General features: G+C 31.1%; 1 protein-coding gene across 1 annotated transcript in view; it reads right to left on the minus strand.

The window, feature by feature from the left end:
• Positions 1-1,093: 1,093 nt before the first annotated feature.
• LOC144371281 (uncharacterized) overlaps positions 1,094-18,856 on the minus strand; it is a 38,716-nt gene continuing 20,953 nt past the window's right edge. Inside the window, 4 exon segments of the mRNA XM_078033683.1 lie at positions 1,094-2,718; positions 2,828-3,441; positions 6,432-6,510; positions 12,017-12,143. Of these exon segments, the coding sequence (XP_077889809.1) occupies positions 1,625-2,718; positions 2,828-3,441; positions 6,432-6,510; positions 12,017-12,143 (1,914 nt within the window). The 3' untranslated portion in view covers positions 1,094-1,624.

The raw sequence follows: 18,856 nt of genomic DNA on the forward strand, positions 1-18,856 counted from the left end.
ATTTGAATTCTCTCTTCTCTTTGTTAGCATGGCTAAGGGTCTGTCAATTTTATTTATTTTTTCAAAGAACCAACTTTTAGTTTTGTCAATTTTCTCAATTATTTCTTTTGTTTTGATTTCATTAATTTCAGCTCTGATTTTAATTATTTCTTGCCTTCTATTTCTTTTGCTGTTGTTTTGTTCTTCTTTTTCTAGGATTTTGAGATGAAGTATGAGATCATTTATTTGTTGGTTTTTTCCTTTTTTAAGGAATGAACTCCAAGCAATGAATTTTTCTTAAAACTGCTTTCAATGTGTCCCATAGATTCCAATATGTTGTGTCTGTGTTTTCATTTATCTCTAAGAATTTTTTAATTTCCTCCTTGATGTCTTCTATAACCCATTGATCATTCAGTAACCTATTGTTCATTCTCCAAGTGATGCATGATTTTTCCTTCCTTCTTTTATCGTTAATTTTTTGTTTCATTCCATTATGATCAGATAAGATGCATGGTATTATCTCTACTCCTTTATATTGTCTAAGAGTTGCACTGTGACATAATACAGGATCTATTTTTGGGAAGCATCCATGTGCTGCTGAGAAAAAAGTGTAACTGCTTGATGTTGGGTTGCATATTCTATATATGTCAATTAAGTCTAGGTTATTAATTGTGTTATTGAGTTCTATAGTTTCCTTATTCAACTTTTGTTTGGAAGATCTGTCCAGTGGTGAGAGGAGTGTGTTGAAGTCTCCCATGATTATTGTATGGTGGTCTATTAGACTCTTGAAATTTAGAAGAATAAAATAAAACTAATAAATAAGACATTGACATAGGACCATTCTGTCCAGCTGAGATTATGGGAAAAATATTGATGTGATCATAGACTTCAGGCATAAGATAATTTTATTAATGTGTTGGTTTGGTACAAATAGGCCTTTAAGTCCAAATATAGCTTTTGAAAAAAAAAAGATGATTTGAATTCAACCAATACAGAGAAACGGAGGAAATGACAGTTGAACCTAGAGAGGTTCACAGAAGGAAAGAAGCCGGAGGATCCAATCAGGCTTCCTGCTGACTTCCACTGTCTAATGAATAATGGTCAGTTGGGCAAGGGTTGGAATTTTCTGGGGAGTCAGTGCTGTGGAGCTATCTCTGGAAAATTGTAATTATTCTTCCCAGTATGAAGTTTCTGGTGACCAATGAGGTTTGATCTTACAGGAAAAGACTTTTACAGTCTATGGATATGTGAGAATTGTTACAAGTATGAATGATCTGTTTCTTGTTAACACTAGAAGCATACTTAAAATTTGCCACATTCTTAACATTTATATGGTTCTTACCCAGTATGAATATTTGGTGAACAACAATACTTTTTCTAATAGAATAGCTTTCCCACATTCTTTGCATTTGTATGTTTTCTCCCCAGTATGAATTCTCTGGTGTGGAGAAATGTGTAATCTTTGATAAAGAGCTTTGCCAAATTCTTTAAACTTGTATGGCTTTTTTCTAATATTAATTCTCTGATGTCAAATAAGTTATATTTGATTAATCTTTGCCACAATCTCAAATTTGTATGGCTTTTCTCCCATAAGAAGTCTCTGGTGTTGACTAAAGAGTGACCTTCAATTAGAAGCTTTGCTAAATTATAGATATTTGTATGGTTTCTCCCTACTATAAATTCTCTGGTGTTGAGTAAGGCATGATTTTTTATTAAAAGCTTTGCCACATTCTTTACATTTCTATGGCATTTTTCCACTATGAAGCCTCCGGTGTCGAGTAAGGTGTGATTTTTGATTAAAAGCTTTGCCACATTCTTCACATTTGTATGGCTTTTCTCCAGTATGAATTCTCTGGTGTTGAGTAAGTTTTGATTTTTTATTAAAAGATTTGCCACATTCTTCACATTTGTGTGGCTTTTCTCCAGTATGAATTCTCTGGTGTTGAGTAAGTTTTGATTTTATATTAAAAGCTTTGCCACATTCTTTGCATTTGTGTGGCTTTTCTCCTGTATGATATCTCTGGTGTTGAGTAAGGTTTGATTTTTTACTAAAAGCTTTGCCACATTCTTCACATTTGTATGGCTTTTCTCCAGTATGAACTCTCTGGTGTCGAGTAAGGTTTGATTTTTTATTAAAAGCTTTGCCACATTCTTTACATTTGTATGGCTTTTCTCCAGTATGAACTCTCTGGTGTCGAGTAAGTTTTGATTTTTGGTTAAAAGCATTGCCACAATTTTTACATTTGTATGGCTTTTCTCCAGTATGAACACTCTGGTGTTCAGTCAGGTGTGATTTTTGATTAAAAGCTTTTTCACATTCTTTACATTTGTAGGGCTTTTCTGTACTATGAATTCTCTGGTGTTGAGTAAGGCATGATTTTTTATTAAAAGCTTTGCCACATTCTTCACATTTGTATGGCTTTTCTCCAGTATGAATTCTCTGGTGTTGAGTAAGTTTTGATTTTTGATTAAAAGCTTTGCCACATTCTTCACATTTGTATGGCTTTTCTCCAGTATGAATTCTCTGGTGTTGAGTAAGTTTTGATTTTTGATTAAAAGCTTTGCCACATTCTTCACATTTGTATGGCTTTTCTCCAGTATGAATTCTCTGGTGTTGAGTAAGTTTTGATTTTTGATTAAAAGCTTTGCCACATTCTTTACATTTGTATGGCTTTTCTCCAGTATGAACTCTCTGGTGTTCAGTCAGGTGTGATTTTGTATTAAAAGCTTTGACACATTCTTTGCATTTGTATGGCTTTTCTCCAGTATAAACTCTCTGATGGCTTTTCTCCAGTATAAACTCTCTGGTGTTCAGTCAGGCATAATTTTTGATTAAAAGCTTTTTCACATTCTTTACATTTGTATGGCTTTTCTCCAGTATGAATTTTCTGGTGTCGAATAAGGCATGATTTTTTCTTAAAAGCTTTGCCACATTCTTTACATTTGTATGGATTTTCTCCAGTATAAATTTTCTGGTGTTCAGGAAGGTGTGATTTTTTATTAAAAGCTTTGACACTTTCTTTACATTTCCAGATTTTCTCTCCAGTATGATTACTGTAGTGTTTAAAGAGGTTTGAGCAACACTTAAATACATTTTCACATTTCTTCAATTTGTAAGGTTTATCTCCATTGTAAAGCCTATTGTTTTTAGTAACACATAGAATTTGAGTAAAATATTTTTCACATTCTTTACTTATGGAGGATTTATCACAGCTCTCATAAAGAACTGAGGAATTTTTACATGCTTTTACATATTTTTTTAACTTGTAGAGCTTCCCACCACTATTAATTCTCTGGAGGTCAGAAATTCTTGTAGTTTTATTAAAAATGATTTCACATACCTTATAGCTATAATTTGTCTTTTGATTATAAAAGCTTGGATAAATAAATTTTGGGTATGGATTAAAAACTTTTTCACTTTTCTCATTGTAAAGCTCTTTTAAACGATCACATGGGTGATTTCTAGGATTTAAAAAAAGAAGAAAATTTTAATGACTTTCACAGAATTTACATTGTTTTACACCAAATCTATTATGCTGCAAATTACCTAGGGTAGAGACTATCTACAGGTCCTAAAAGATTTATCATAAATATAGGTCTCTCTGAGTATCAATGAGGGTGTTTTCAAAATTCTTTCTACTTTTAAATTAAGCAATATTAGGTAAGTACAAATACTCCCACAATCATTATAATTTCATGCATTGCCACAAGGAGAAACTGTTTATTTCATCATTTTTGTAAAGTAATAGTCAGAGAGACTACTAAAACTCAGAAATTTCTTCTTCTCCTTCTTTTTATTCTATCTTGTCTAAATAAATATTTGTGTATATTTACTCAATGGTGAATTTTAAATTATCCCAGTGACTAACTAAAGCATGAAATAGACTCCATTGCAAATTTTTCATTTTTTAGAGAAACAGTATAATTACAAATGCTGTTCAAAAATGTTTAAAAGAACACACAGGTCCTCAAATGTGACTGCCAAATGTGTTCTTGTCTCTCTCCAGCTTAGCCAATGCCCCACATCCCTACAGTTCCACCTTTCCTCCAACACACTATTGTCTAGTTTTAATTTGTGGGGAATCCTGCAGGTACTTGGATATATTATTGCCCTGATGTGCCAGAGCATTCTTCATTAAGCCAAAGAGCAAATTTCATCTGAGCTTGGCTGCTCAGCTTTCCAGCAAAAATATCTATCACTGAGGGTGTTTTTAAAATTCTTTCTATGTAACTAGCTTATTGAAATAAGTTAGAGAATACTTTTGATTTGTTGAAAACATATTCCTTGAGATGCACAGATAAGTAGTGCTAGGGCCTCAGAAAAATCTAATGGCAACAGGATTTAGTTCATTAGGGACTTGTATAGGATCCAGGAAGTCTCTGTTTCTCACATTAAGAAAGTTTTTCTCATTTCAACCAAAACCACAAAAATGCATAGATTTTTTGGGATATTCACTTGGAGTCTGGTGAATATCGCTGTTGATATGAAAGATGAAGCAGTGTATGTCAGATGGAGCTGCTGAAAGATATCTATAAACTGTGCATGAAATTAAAAAAAAAAGCATGGAAGCCTTTAGGTAAAAAGTCTGGTATCTAGGAACTCACAGTTGAAATCCAGCTGGTTTGAGACTATCCAGTACATGGTATATACTACCTAGTTTTGTCTAAATTAAGCATGGCATTGGAGATGGTATCATCCATTGGAGCCATATAGCCACTTAGCATCACAGAGATGGGTGAGACATGTCAGAATGCCAATGAACCTGTCGCAAGAAAGACTCTTTCTCTTGAAATCTTATTCCTACTTTGATGCACACTCCCTTAAATAAAGAACTGGAAAAATTATCTAGCAATTGTTTTTCAGAACTTATGTGGTCTAGAGAATCTATAAGATGTTTTATCGCTTTTAACGTAAGTTTTTGCCTGGTCTTATATTCCTTTACTAATTATTTCAGATATATATATATATTTTTTTCAGATGGCTCATCACCTTCCAAAAAAGAAATTACTCAGGTGGGATGCTTGATGTCCCATGACATAGAGTAATTATGCTAACTTATGAGCCATAAATACATTGGTAACTACACAAAGACTGCTTCAATTTGAATTAAAATTATAAACAAATATTTACAAGCACCTTTGACTCAAAGTATCAAGTTTCGGGGAGAAGGTTCTACAAAAGTGGGCGTCTGCAATGGTAGACAGAATCATTGAATGACAAAGACATTATAGATCTTTTTTTTTTTTTCTTACAGAGGAGAAGTTTAATGGTAAGCCATTCCTCATTTAAAGGTTGTCTTAAATCACCACTGTGGCTGCTTTACTTTTCTCAAAGGGTTATACAATTATTAGCTTAAGCCCTTCATTGTTCTTCATTTGCCCCACACCATCCCTACTACTTCTATCTCAGGCTTGTTTTATACCTCTTAGCAAGATCCCAGAAAAGTGTCAGAAGCCTTCCACAATTCTCACAAGACCCTCATGTCTGCTTTTGGGGTGTGATTCCTGCAAGACATTTTGGCTGTGGTCTTTCTGGGAGACTGTGCTAAAAGTTCCTGGGACATTCCTGTGTTTGGATTGTCATACATGACAGATGAGCTATATGCTTATTTGATGTGTTTTAGAAAGATTCAACTGCTTCTCTTCTTTTTATTTTTTGCTTAATTATTGCATTTAAATGCAATACCTACCAAACTTTCACTGTAAGCACATTTAATTATTGAATTGTTCTTTTAAACAGAAATGTCTTACTAAGGCTTGTTTCAGCATTTCCTTAATCTGCATGTATTTCTTTTAAGTAGAAATAGTATGCATGTGTTTAAATTAGACAATTTTTCTATACTGTGTAGAAAATCTCTTTTTATTACTTCATAAAAAAGACAGATTAGAATGCTGCAACTTTAAATTAATAATCTGTACACTTTCCTCTAACCTGCGCTTATGTAGAGATTATTAAAAGTTTTAAAAACATAACTGACTATGAGCATTTTATAACTTTTTGAGTTTTTTTTTCATTAAAATGCCTATTTCTATTCTAATCCTATTTCTAAAGCTGAGAAAACTGGTTAAGTCTTTATTATCCTAAAGGTATTTTTAAGAGACTGCTTCATATTGCCCTGTAAACATTGTGTAAATGTAATTTGATACATGTTTTTGCAATTTAAAATATTGTGTATTGCAAGTGGTTTTACAAAAAATACTGAGTAGTAAAACTTTTACAATTACAATAGTGTAATTTAAAGTTTTAATGAAAGAAAAACTGAATGGCACTAGATGAGCAGTCAGTCTTCTGAGATTTTTGTAATAATATAACCTGATGAACTTGTAATTTTTTGAATAAATAATTTTCATGTTTTTTTTTCCATTCATTAAGACAAATTTTCTGAACTTCCCTCTTTTTCAATTTCAATTTCTTGTTTAAAACCAAGTATTAACTGTCCTGCTTTCCATACCTTTGCTTTTTCAAGTTTTGCAAAAAATATTGTATTTCTTGCTCCCCTAAAAATTCTTGGTTTTGATTAGAAGACATACCTAAAAAAAATAATAAAAAGTTATTTCACTTACTATTGTGAATAACTCTGCAATTATGTAAAACTTTATCAAAGTGGGGGGGAATAGCCACAGAACAGTATGATTCAAGGTGATTATTACTCAAGAAATACATAGAATTTACTACAACATGATGACAAAAACCTTGAAAATTTTGAAAATTATCTTAAGAAATTATAGCACCACAGATGAGGACAAAATGCAAACTGACTAATATTACTACAACAATGTCAAATTATAGCCCTTCACTTCAACATATTCAGAATCCACCTGTGACTCAAGTGTTTCAGGAAATGAATATCTCTTATTTGTTTATTTATATTTTTATCTTTGGGGGGATTATTTCATAAGAGAACACAGGGGTATTCTATCACCAAACTAGATCCACAGGCATTTCTCCATATCTATATCTATATACTTTTTTTTAAAGACAGTTTATTAAAAAGATGATGAAATTTATTTTAAACTGGCATTCCACTGTCTCAGCTTTCCAGTTATGTGCAATTAAATTTATATATCATTGCACATCACCTTTTTTTTTGTTTACTTCGTAACTTCCAAATATTTTCCGAAATGACTATAATGATCTAATTGAACAGATTTTGAATAGAAATATCCGAATGAAAATAATAGCTCACACAATAAAAAGTATAATAAACTCAAGCAAACAAACAATGTAATACTAGTAATTGAGAGTTCAAAAATTGATGTTGTTAATTATATAAGTAATGCCAGAAAACCACCTGAAATGTATTTAATGAACTAAATATCAATGTAGAAAATTGAAAAAAAATTAGAAAAAATAGCAAGAAAAAGTTAGAAATTATATACTAAAAATATTCTTTTAAAAACCATGTCTCAGGCTGGGGACACAGGTCACATGTTTTAATTCTTGCCTCACATGCAAAAGAATGGGCTTAATCCCCAGCACGTCCCCCCACCCCACACACACAGTCTCATAAATTAGAAATTTGAGGAAGAAAATATATCAAAGGCTAGAATTAATTAAAATACACAGGTACTGCTGGAAGATGTGGTACATGACTGTAATCCCAGTATCTGGGGAGACTGATGCAGGAGCACTATAAGTTCAAAGACAGACTCAGCAATGGTGAGGCACTAAGCACCTCAGTGAGATCCTATATACTTTTATTTAATTCAAAAGTAATGATCAAATAAACATTGAAGGTAATAAAATAAAATAATCACTATAAAATCTATGAAATACAAATTAAGGCAGTTTTTCTCATAGTAGAAAAATTTATATAAAATCAACAAAATTTGAAATCTACAGAAATAAGTTCTTTCTCATCAGAAATTTAAGTAGAAATAAGCTAATTTGTAAAAAACTAAACAGAAAACAATGTGATTAACAAGATTAAACCTAAAAATATATTAACTATGTCAGATGCAAATCTACATAATGTTTTCTTAAGATATAAGGTCACAAAAGTCTAAAAACAAAAAGATATAACAAATATTACACTCAAAATTGCAAAGGTTATGATACTTACATAAGTGAGAGACAAAGTACAATATCATATAAAGATAAATATGACTAATCACTGGAATACAATCATAGTCAAAATATTTGTAACTCCAATCATGTTTTTTATATATAGAAAGAAATCACAGAAAAAAATTCAACAGCATAAAAAGCAACACAATAATAGTAGGATACATCTATCCCCAGTTGATGTAAATAAAAAAAAAATCATTGCATTAGTACTCAGGGAATAAAAATACTTCAAAAAGCATTAAAAACTAATTAGGTTTACAGAGGCAATCTTCTTTATAGTGTATGAAATATTGTTCCAAAGACATCAGGTTAAAAATACAAAACAAATGTTAAATATATTAAAATATTGAAGTTGCTTTGTAACATAAAATAGTAAGTTGGAAAGCAAAAGTGAAAGTGATATTCAAAATTTATGAATATGAGTTTAAAGCCACATTCAGCAATTAAGCAAGGCCCTAAGCAAATTACCTAGGCACTGTCACAAAATAAAATATAAAAACAGCTGCCAGCTAGGCACAGTAATATACACCTGTAATTCAAGAAGCTTGGGAGACTGAAACAGCAGGATTGTGAGTTAAAAGCCAGCCTCATAAACAGCAAGGTGCTAAGCAAATCAAGGAGACCATGATTCTATGTAAAATTAAAAAATGGGGCTTTAGATGTAGCTTGTGGACAAGTGCCCCTGAGGTCAATCCCCAGTACACTTCCCCAAAAAGAGCTGTTGATGTGGCTCAGTGGTTAAGCACCTGTTCTTAAAAAAAAAAGGCCAGTAGCACCCCCAAAAATCTAAGAAGACTATGTAATACCAAACAATCAATATTATTTTTGTGTAAACAAAATAAGTTATTTGAACAATTCTTTAGAATATTCTTGGTACATCAATAACTATACATACTAAAAAAATTTCAATAGTAATTCCTGATATAAAATAATAAAAGCTACAATATTCAATGGAATGAGGTTAAATGAGAAAGCCATGGGTAATAAAATTGAAAGTATATCAATTAGCCCTCAACTTGATGGTCAAATCAAAATATATTTACAGACCTATTCTCATTAAATAACATTCAAAAGAGACCAATGTGGCAAGTAAATCAAATATCATTTCAAATGACTACATGAAGGCAATTTGGAATGAACAAGTTAGAAATCTTTTCAAAGATAATAAATTATATAATATCTATAATGATCAACATTCAGGAGAGTATATTAAGTAAAATAGTAATTCACACCCCCTCACCAAAAAAATACCAGGTAATTCTACTTCTGAGAGATATTTACTGTAGCCAAATATAAAGACCAAAAAGAATGGCATTAGGGATGAAAAAGTAAGAAAAAGGAGAACTTGTTTGAAGAAAAAATGTGATACAAATTTTCTAGAAAAAAATGTTACAAAAAAATTTAAATGAACAGAACTAACCAGTAAATTTAAAATATATAAGATAATAAGTTCAGCAAAGATATACACTTTTGACCACAATTACATATTTGACAAATATATAAAAGATAAAAGAATTGTAAACATCTTTATGGTACATTTAAAAAGCTAATGTCTTACTCCTAGACAAAAGAACAGATTTATACATGTAGAGATGATGAATATGCCATTAATTCTAGCTACTTGGAAGGCTGAAACATGGAAATTCAATTCCAACTTTTGCCACTTAGCAAGAGTCTATTTCAAACTAAAAGTCAAAAGGGGGTGATGATGTAGTTCAATATTACAAGAACCTCTGCGTTCAATCAGCTGTATGTGTATGTGTATGTGTTTGTGTGTGTGTGTATATGTATGTTTATATATAAAACAAACTTTAGATATATTACATGATTAAGCACAAAAGCAGAGTAAATAATCAAGGCAATATACAATCATATATAAAACAGGGGTAATATTTTTACTTGTAAGTAAAAGCATAGAAAACTTGATTGAATATTGGCATATGGGTCACATGCAGTTTAATTTTACCTAATGTTGTCCTAAAGTGACGTCATGATAATTTCTATTCAATTATTACATATAGATATGAAAACAAAAACAATATCACTAATGTGAGAAAACATAATGAACAACACTGAAGGTCTCTAAAGAATGAGAGTCAAAAAAGACACAAGAATTAGAGAAATGTTACCTACAATATTATGAATAATTGTATTACAATAGAAATCTTTCTTTTAATTTTTGTAGCGATAGATGGATAGAATGCATTTATTTCATCCATTTATTTTTAGGTAGTGCTAAAGATAAAACACAATACCTCACATGTGTGAGGCAAGTCCTCTGCCACTAAACTACAGCCCCAGCCCTAAAAATTCTTCTTTAAACCACATTGATAAGCTATACTTACATTTCCACTAGGCGTAGGTATTGTGAAATACTGCTATTCATTACATGGTGAAAAAACTTTACAGAATATTCAATATAAGCATTCATATAAAGTTCTGATGAGAAAAATTTGAATGAATAAATATTTAAATTATATTAAAGAAACTCTCCTGTAATATTAATACCTTATAATGGTTTGCCTAGAGATATTTGGAAATGAGCAGATTTTCTAGGGAGCCTCCAAATGCAAATAAATGCCAGGTTATGCATATCCTCACAGTCATTGTGGAATAATTTGTAGGGGGGACAAGAGTTTGTTTCCCCGCCTTAGAATGCCCTGCAATTTTCCCTAGGAACTAGTCAAGTAATTAAATACATGTGCAATGTAAAGCTGCTATGGCAGTGCCCTGCTTGAAAAGGCTCTGCACTAGAGTATTATCAGCCTGAAACATAATCTCTGGCACACAACTCCTTGGAATAAAGAAACTCTCTTTTTAGACAAGCACAATGGTTCACTGAGTCTAAATCTGTCCATAAAACAGTAAGTTTATACAATGGACTTTCTTGAGAGCTACACAAAACTCCTAACACTGCACATTGCAACTTAGTATATAACTGATATATAAGCTGCATAATGTTGCTAAGTTTGTAATCTGCCTAGTAATAAAGTGAACAGTGTATACTAGTAATGCCTATGACCTAAATTAACCTGTTGATATAAATAAAGCTTGGCAGTTTGGCCTCTTTGTCACTATGCCACATTTCCTGTCACTTATCTGTGTCTTCTTTTGATTTTCTTTTTTTTAAAAAAAGAGAGAGTGGGGGAGAGAGAGTGAGAGAGAGAGTGAGGGAGAGAGTGAGGGAGAGAGTGGGGGGAGAGAGAGAGAGAGAGACAGAGAGAGAGAGAGAGAGAGAGAGAGAGAGAGAGAGAGAATTTTAATATTTATTTTTTTCAGTGCACACCACATCTTTGTTTGTATGTGTTGCTGAGGATCAAACCCAGGCTGCATGGCTGCCAGGAAACTGAGCTACCACTTGAGCCACATCCCCAGCCCCTCTTCTTTTGATTTTCCTACAATATTTTGTTAATTGAAATGTAGGGAGATCACTGAAGAACAGGAAGGAGCTTAAATAATTGATATGCATGGTAAACAGAGAGTATGAAATGCTCTTTAATGATTGGAACTGAAACAAACCTAGGTTTGAAAAAATATTTTCTGTCAGATTTTAGCTTATTAATTAACATTTTTAAATGTGAATTCCTCTTTAATTTTGGACCTCTTATCTGTATTCTTTGCTTCATTGATTTCTACCCAATTTCATATGTCTACTGTCACTTTTCTCTTCAAATCCCAAGGTTATTTCATTGGAAACCAAGTGGTGACCAAGGATTACATAGAGACATCAATACTTAGAAACCATTTTCATTCTCTACATTGTAATCAGTACTTAGAAAAGTTAAGTTACACCTAAAAAGAAAAAAAATCTTTAACATTTTTTCTACATAAACAAATACCCAAACTTTGTACTAAAAACAAGAAACAAACTTATTAATGCAGAATAGACGCTACCATAAGATACTCTATAAAGTTCAAAAAATAAATATTGTTTTTTAATTAAAAATCCTGAATGAAATTTAGGCTCACCAATAAAGAGTAGGTTTTTACAGATCTCTAACATCACGTCTCCATATAAAGTCTGCTGGGAGGGGTCCAGGAATTTCCATTCCTCTTCTGAAAATTCAATGACGACATCTCTTAATGTCAATGGTTCCTGAAATAAAAATGAAGAAATACATATTATATAAACCATATGATTAATGACATAGTACTTAATTTCATACAAATATTAATGAGAGTTAAAAGAGGTGGCTTTCACATATGGTAGTGATATCAACCATTCAATAAGATACATTTTTTGTGGTGCCTGGGACTGAACCCAAGGCTTTTTGCATGAAAGGCAAGCACTCTACCAACTGAGCTATATCCCCAGCCCCAATAATTCATTTTAAGCAGTAAAATTGGTGGATAATTTTGGTATAATGAAATCCAGCCAGCAGCACATGTAAAGCAAAACACTGAAGCAAAAAAAGTGGGAAAAAATCCAACATAATTCTAAAGGATAAATAATAGTTGCAATTAGCTAATTAATATTCAAAAGAAGAACTACCAAACAAATCAATGATACTTGAGATATGCATAGCAAAACTGTAAGTAATAACTATACTCATATGACAGTGGTCACCTTAGTTTGTAAAAGACATAAGAGATCACTAAAGACACACCAAAACTTTCAATAATCCACATAATTATTTGAATGTTTAACTCCAAAGTTGTCTATCTTCTAATTATTTAAATATACCATAAATCTATACTGTATTTTAAAAATTACTTTTACAACATCACAACTCACTTCTAAAACAAAAGAGTAAAATTTTTAACTATCAAACTATTACAAAACACTTAGGTACTTGGGTCAACTTGAATCACATGGCACAAAGTTATAACAAAAAATAAAAATAAAAAAAAGCAAATTAAGTGAATAGACTATTAATCTCTCAGTTAATAAGGAAACTGACATATCAGGTTTAACATTCCCAGATTAGTAAAACCACTCTCACTGTGAAACTGTATCCTCACTTGGCTCATTTCAAAGTAGAAATTGAAAGAATACTAAGCAGTTAAGAAAAAAAATTCTGAAAAGCTCTTGCACCCTAAATGCCTCTCTGAGTTTGGAAATACTCCTTTTACCAGGGTCTCAGTTATCACTAGTGAACACACACATACATGAAGTTAGCTTAACATTCTGATCTGTGATGTCTCTCTTCTGATTCAGCATTATTATATTTTTAATTTAGATATTTAATCCAGGGGCACTCTACCCCTGAAATGCATTTCAAAAAGTTTTGATTTTTTTTTATTGTGATAAATGGGCTTACAATGTTGCTTAGGGTCTCTGAATTACTGAGTCTTTAATCATATTTACTTTCTTCCTACCTCATTTTTCCACATCACAATGATTACAGGTTTGTGCCACCAGTCCTGACTCTGCAACCACCTTTGATACCAAATGTGCAAACTTGCATAACAACCAATATTTGAACAACTAGTAGTCCAATAATTCAGTTCTGATACCATTCAGTATAGATCCCACAAGTTTGGTGTTCACTACTATCAAATTTTACTAACTGAGGTGACAGTTTTAAGCCCCAGAATAGAACAATATTTATATTTATAATTCATTTTCTATAAATTAAAGGTCTCTACATCAACTCACTCAAGTTACTTATACTGATAAAAACAGAACACACTTATGTATACCAGCTTGTTATAAATTATATAAATCTGGAAACTGATAATTGAAACCTTGCATAGAATCTAAAAAAAATGACAGAGGAAAATGCGATACTATATATGCCATTTAAGGAAATAAGTGGTTGAAGATATTACCTCCAATTTTTATGTTCTGCCATAGAAGAGCCCCTTTCCCACTATGAATTACAAGATCCTCACTATTTTAAATATGCTGATTCAGATACTCCTATTTAAACACTTTTAAAAACATTCAAGTTTGTGTGTGTGTGTGTGTTTGTGTGTGTGTGTGTGTGTGTGTGTGTGTGTGTGTGTGTGTGTTTAATAGGAAATAATTTGGGTAAATCAATTTGGGCTGTTTTGAACATAAAGCTAAATGATTCATTTTTATTTTTTATCATGAGATAATAGTAAAAATGTGCATAACACACAATGTATCTTCAACTTAGTTTATTCTCTTTTTTGGTGTTCATAGTCTACTTATGATTTTTAACCTAGAATAACCTTAGACATAATTTTCATAAAAGAGTTTCTTAATATGAAAGCAAGAGAACAAGATAGGTCTACTGAAAAAATATTTCCTCCACAAAGAGTTTGACTAAACACCTGAAGTTATATTAAAAAACATTTTTTGATTTTTTTTTCAACATGGAAAATTTATTCTCTATATACCCCCACATGAAAGGCTGAAGTGGACAACTCCACACAACACACAAAGAAACCACACAGAGCTAATGTGTTTTCAACTATGAACCAATGGTTCCTAGTTCTGGCTAAAGTGTACAGTCACCTGAAGGGCTCCTTAATTTCCAAAAATAAAAAATAAATCAATATTGCATTAAAACAATGTAATCCATATCCCTGGAGAAAAACCCAGGAATGTGTGTCTTTGAAAGATGTGAAATAAATTACCATGTGCAGTAAAAACAAAAAACTACCACTTTAAATTAACATCTTTTGATGAATGAGTTGCAAAGACATATAAGATATGTGCTCATGACATTGGCCACCTAATTTCTATTTTTTGTTTGTGCAATTTTTTTAGCTATGAAATATACTTGTGATAATCAACTAACAAATAAAAAATGTCATATTTAAATCAAAGTTCTGGAGATTATTTTTGATAAATGCTTGGTGTTATACCATTATGTTTGAGGTGAGTGGGCACATTATGGCAGAAGCCCTTGACAAACAGAAGCACCAGGTGTCAACAATTTCTTTCAAGTACATAGTCTACAATAAACTAAACAATTCCAAATATGTTTTATTTTTGCAAAGTTGTCACTAAATAAAACACCCTTGAAAATAAACCTTAAATATATGAACTATTATTGGGCAATTATTCAAACCAGAGTGCCTGTATTATATTATTGATATCCTTTGCATACACTGATCATTGATATCCATTTTGCCTATTCAACTCAGTTAAAAATTACTGGGAATACACCAGACACAGTTTTAAGTGCCTTGCTTATGAACCACATCATTTTATCAAATAATTTAATTGGAGAAAATTATTAAAAATTGTGTTAAACCATGTATTGTGCTGCATGTCAATAATCCTAGCAATGAATGTGCCTTATGCTTTTGGATTGCAAGTTCAATGACAGAATTCATAACATAGTATGGTGTCATTTCAAAGAAAAAAAATTATATTCACAAAGTGAATATTTTCCAGTGAATAATATATATATATACATATATATATATATATATATATATACATATATAGACACACACACACACACACATATCTCCACTGGTGTGTGTGTGTGTGTGTGTGTGTGTGTGTGTGTGTGTGTGTGTGTGTATTTAGTGATTATTTAGTGATACCTACTTCCATCCACTGTACTGAGGGAAAAAAGTGAATAAAAAATAATGTTTACCAAATAGTTGCTGAATTAAATAAATAAATAAAGTTATGTCCAAGTGTTAGAACATAGATAAATGCTTGAGAATGATAAAATATTAAAATAGAAAGAAAACAAATTTGAGATTTATACCAAATCATACATTTTTACTAGTATTCTGAGAAACATAATTATTTCACAAATATAACTTTTAAATTTTTTATGAAAGTATGATGCACATATAAAACTACATGAAGCATTTATATAAAGATTCAGAAGTTATTCAAAAGTAAACAAATTTTGAATCAGCCTTGCTCAGGACAGTCTAAATCAGTTTTTTCATCTACTATTTCAAAGAGCAAAAAGGTTCTTAATAACTAGCATGGGAATGTTTTACTACATAAATGTAAAATGTACCTTAAAAAAGTAAATATTTTACCAGTTACCCAGATTGAATACCTGTGTATTATATGCCATTTTTATTTTTTCTATGCTTTTACCCATTTCACAACATAGGCCAGCCATCCTCCTTGTATATTTATTTTTTGGTGATGTCATATGTATATGTCTTGAATGTCATAGAAATACATTATACAGTTTAAAAAAGTTGGAATGTTAAAAACTTCACTGCTTTTAAGCACAGAGTATTTACATCATTGCCCCCACCCCCCCAAAAAAAAACAAAAAAAAACCATTTTCTTTAACATGCATCTTTGTTTTTCCCAAAAGGATGATACTGTAATGTATTAAAAATCTATAATTTTATTTTGCCTGGCATAATGCAATATAATTTAAATACAGCTGCTGTAAGAGAGAATAAGCATGTGTGCATCAGTAAAGTGTTTCTTTATATTGATGACTGCTTTTGTATTTTATGGATGCACTACAAATTGTTCATTTCAACATTCAAGAATATTTGAGTTATTTCTTATTTTGGACAATTAGGATGAATGGGGCCATCAATAATTTTAAACAAATAATTATTCCACTCAGCTTATTCTTTCCTAGTATTTCAATGAGAATATATTTTATTTTTACTGGTTGCTAAGAAAATTATAATTTCCATCTTATCATTTCAATTTAATTAGAGCCAATATTATATGAGTTTACTAAATACAAAATAAAAACCTTACCACAGACTGTTTATTTTCTTGTACCCTTTGTGCAAGTACTATAAATGTTTATGTACACATTATACATCTCAAAATACACTGAATAATTTTTGTACAAAATAACCATAGATTATTATAAAACAAAGAGAAACAAGTGTCAACCTTAACATTGCTAATATCTGTTAGCCATGGCGGTTCACACCTATAATTCCAGTGACTTGGGAGCATGAGGCAGGATGATCACAAAGACAAATAGTGCTTCTGCTACTTAGCAAGGCTCTAAACCACTCAGCAAAACACTGTCTCTAATAAACATATAAAAAGGGCATGGGAGCACAGATTTGTCTCAGTGCTTAAGTGTACCTAGGTTCAATCAGTGGTACCACAAAAAGAAGATTTCTAATATATTACAAAATTTAGGCAGTGTGGTAAAATTTTGAAAATAATACAGCACATACAGAATTCAATAGATAATACTGAGAAATTATAAAATGTTATTAGTGACATTTTGGCTGCAATATTAATAGGTATTATTAATAGTTTTTGTTAAATTTTCTTTCCTATGTGCATATATTTCTAAGTATAGATTTTTAATATAATTATTTATAGGTTGAGATACCATTTAAACAACAGAATATACTATTCTTTTATACTGATTGTTTTATGTTTTACAAGACACTTTTTCTCAGCTTTTTAAAGTTTCAGGAAAGTGAATTCAGAAACAGTTTCAAAGTCACTGAACACTACACAATAAGGAGTATAGAGATCCTTTAATACCCCTGGTAAAAACTCTAAGACACATTAGAGAAGAAAAACAGTTCTATGTGACCATTCTGAATTTAAGTCTTCACTCTCAAATTTTTATGTACACAATGACAGCACACTTTAGATAACATTCAGCCAGAAATTCACCACATTAATCAGAAGCCCAAGTGCATATGCTTTGTTGACTTTTCCATTTTATCTAATTTTTTTCCATTTTTAAACACTTCATTTATGGTGACCTTGAAAATATCTACTTTTTTTAGCTCTGTTATAACTCATTAGGGAAAAAAAACAAAATTAAATAGCAAGAGACACAAGTAAACTACTTGGTATATACCTTACTTTTACCATATTAAAAATGTTGGTTTGAATCTCAAAAATCTACAATTCAGAAACAAACAAACCAAAAAAAAAAAAAAGACCACTAAAGAGACACAAATACATCCACTCAATGAAAGAAGTGAAAGAAACATTAACCAGTAGTAAATTTTCTATTCTCAATTAAGTAGATGACAGAAGCAATAAATAATTCCTCCAATTTTTAAAAATAAAAACATATTTTCAGGAAGTTTGTCAGAATCAGCCCTACACTTTTGAACACTGCAAAAAATAAAATTTATTAAAAAGTATTTCAGAACAAAATATTTTATAAATGAGAAGTTATATAAAAGATAGAGTCACATCTGCAGTAAGCAGCAGGTAAGATATTAAATAAATAAGTAAGTAAGTAAATAAATAAATAAATAAATAAATAAATGAAATACTGAAAAATTTGCCTTACCAAGCTCATTCTGTTTCTGAAAATATGCTAGGCAGCTTTCAATTAAGCTTGCAAATATATATAAACAACCTGGAAAACCAGTATTTATATTTGACACCTACCACTTTAGGAGGATTCACTTTGGTTACATTGTCAATTAAACTTGCAAAAAAATCCATAGATTCCTATTGCAACTAAAGAAAATAATCACAAATATAACAGCTTAAAATAATAAAAACATATTCATTTATAGTTATGGATGTTTTTATTATCAGGACAGAGGATTAATAATAAATATTAGCAAAGACACACTCCTTCAGAAACTCTGGAAGAATATCATTTCAGCTTTAAATGGCTATCGGTATTTTTTCTGTGGTTACAAATGTTTCCCTTCTCCTAGTAGTGATACAGCCTTCAAAAGAATAAAGAGAGACTATACACACACATACACACACACACACACACACACACACACACACAGAGAGAGAGAGAGAGAGAAAGAGAGAGAGAGAGAGAGAGAGAGAGAGAGAGAGAGAGAGAGAGAGAGAGAGAGAGAAAATGGTGCTGTGATAACAAGTTACAACATTGAAGTCTCATAGAATCTGAGAACTACAGCAACATAGAAGTTAGATCCTCCATTGAGCTTATTTTTATTCTTGCACAGAGTATTAGACAGAATCACACAAAA

The sequence above is a fragment of the Ictidomys tridecemlineatus genome, chromosome 16 (genome assembly GCF_052094955.1).
Source record: "Ictidomys tridecemlineatus isolate mIctTri1 chromosome 16, mIctTri1.hap1, whole genome shotgun sequence".
NCBI lineage: Eukaryota > Metazoa > Chordata > Mammalia > Rodentia > Sciuridae > Ictidomys > Ictidomys tridecemlineatus.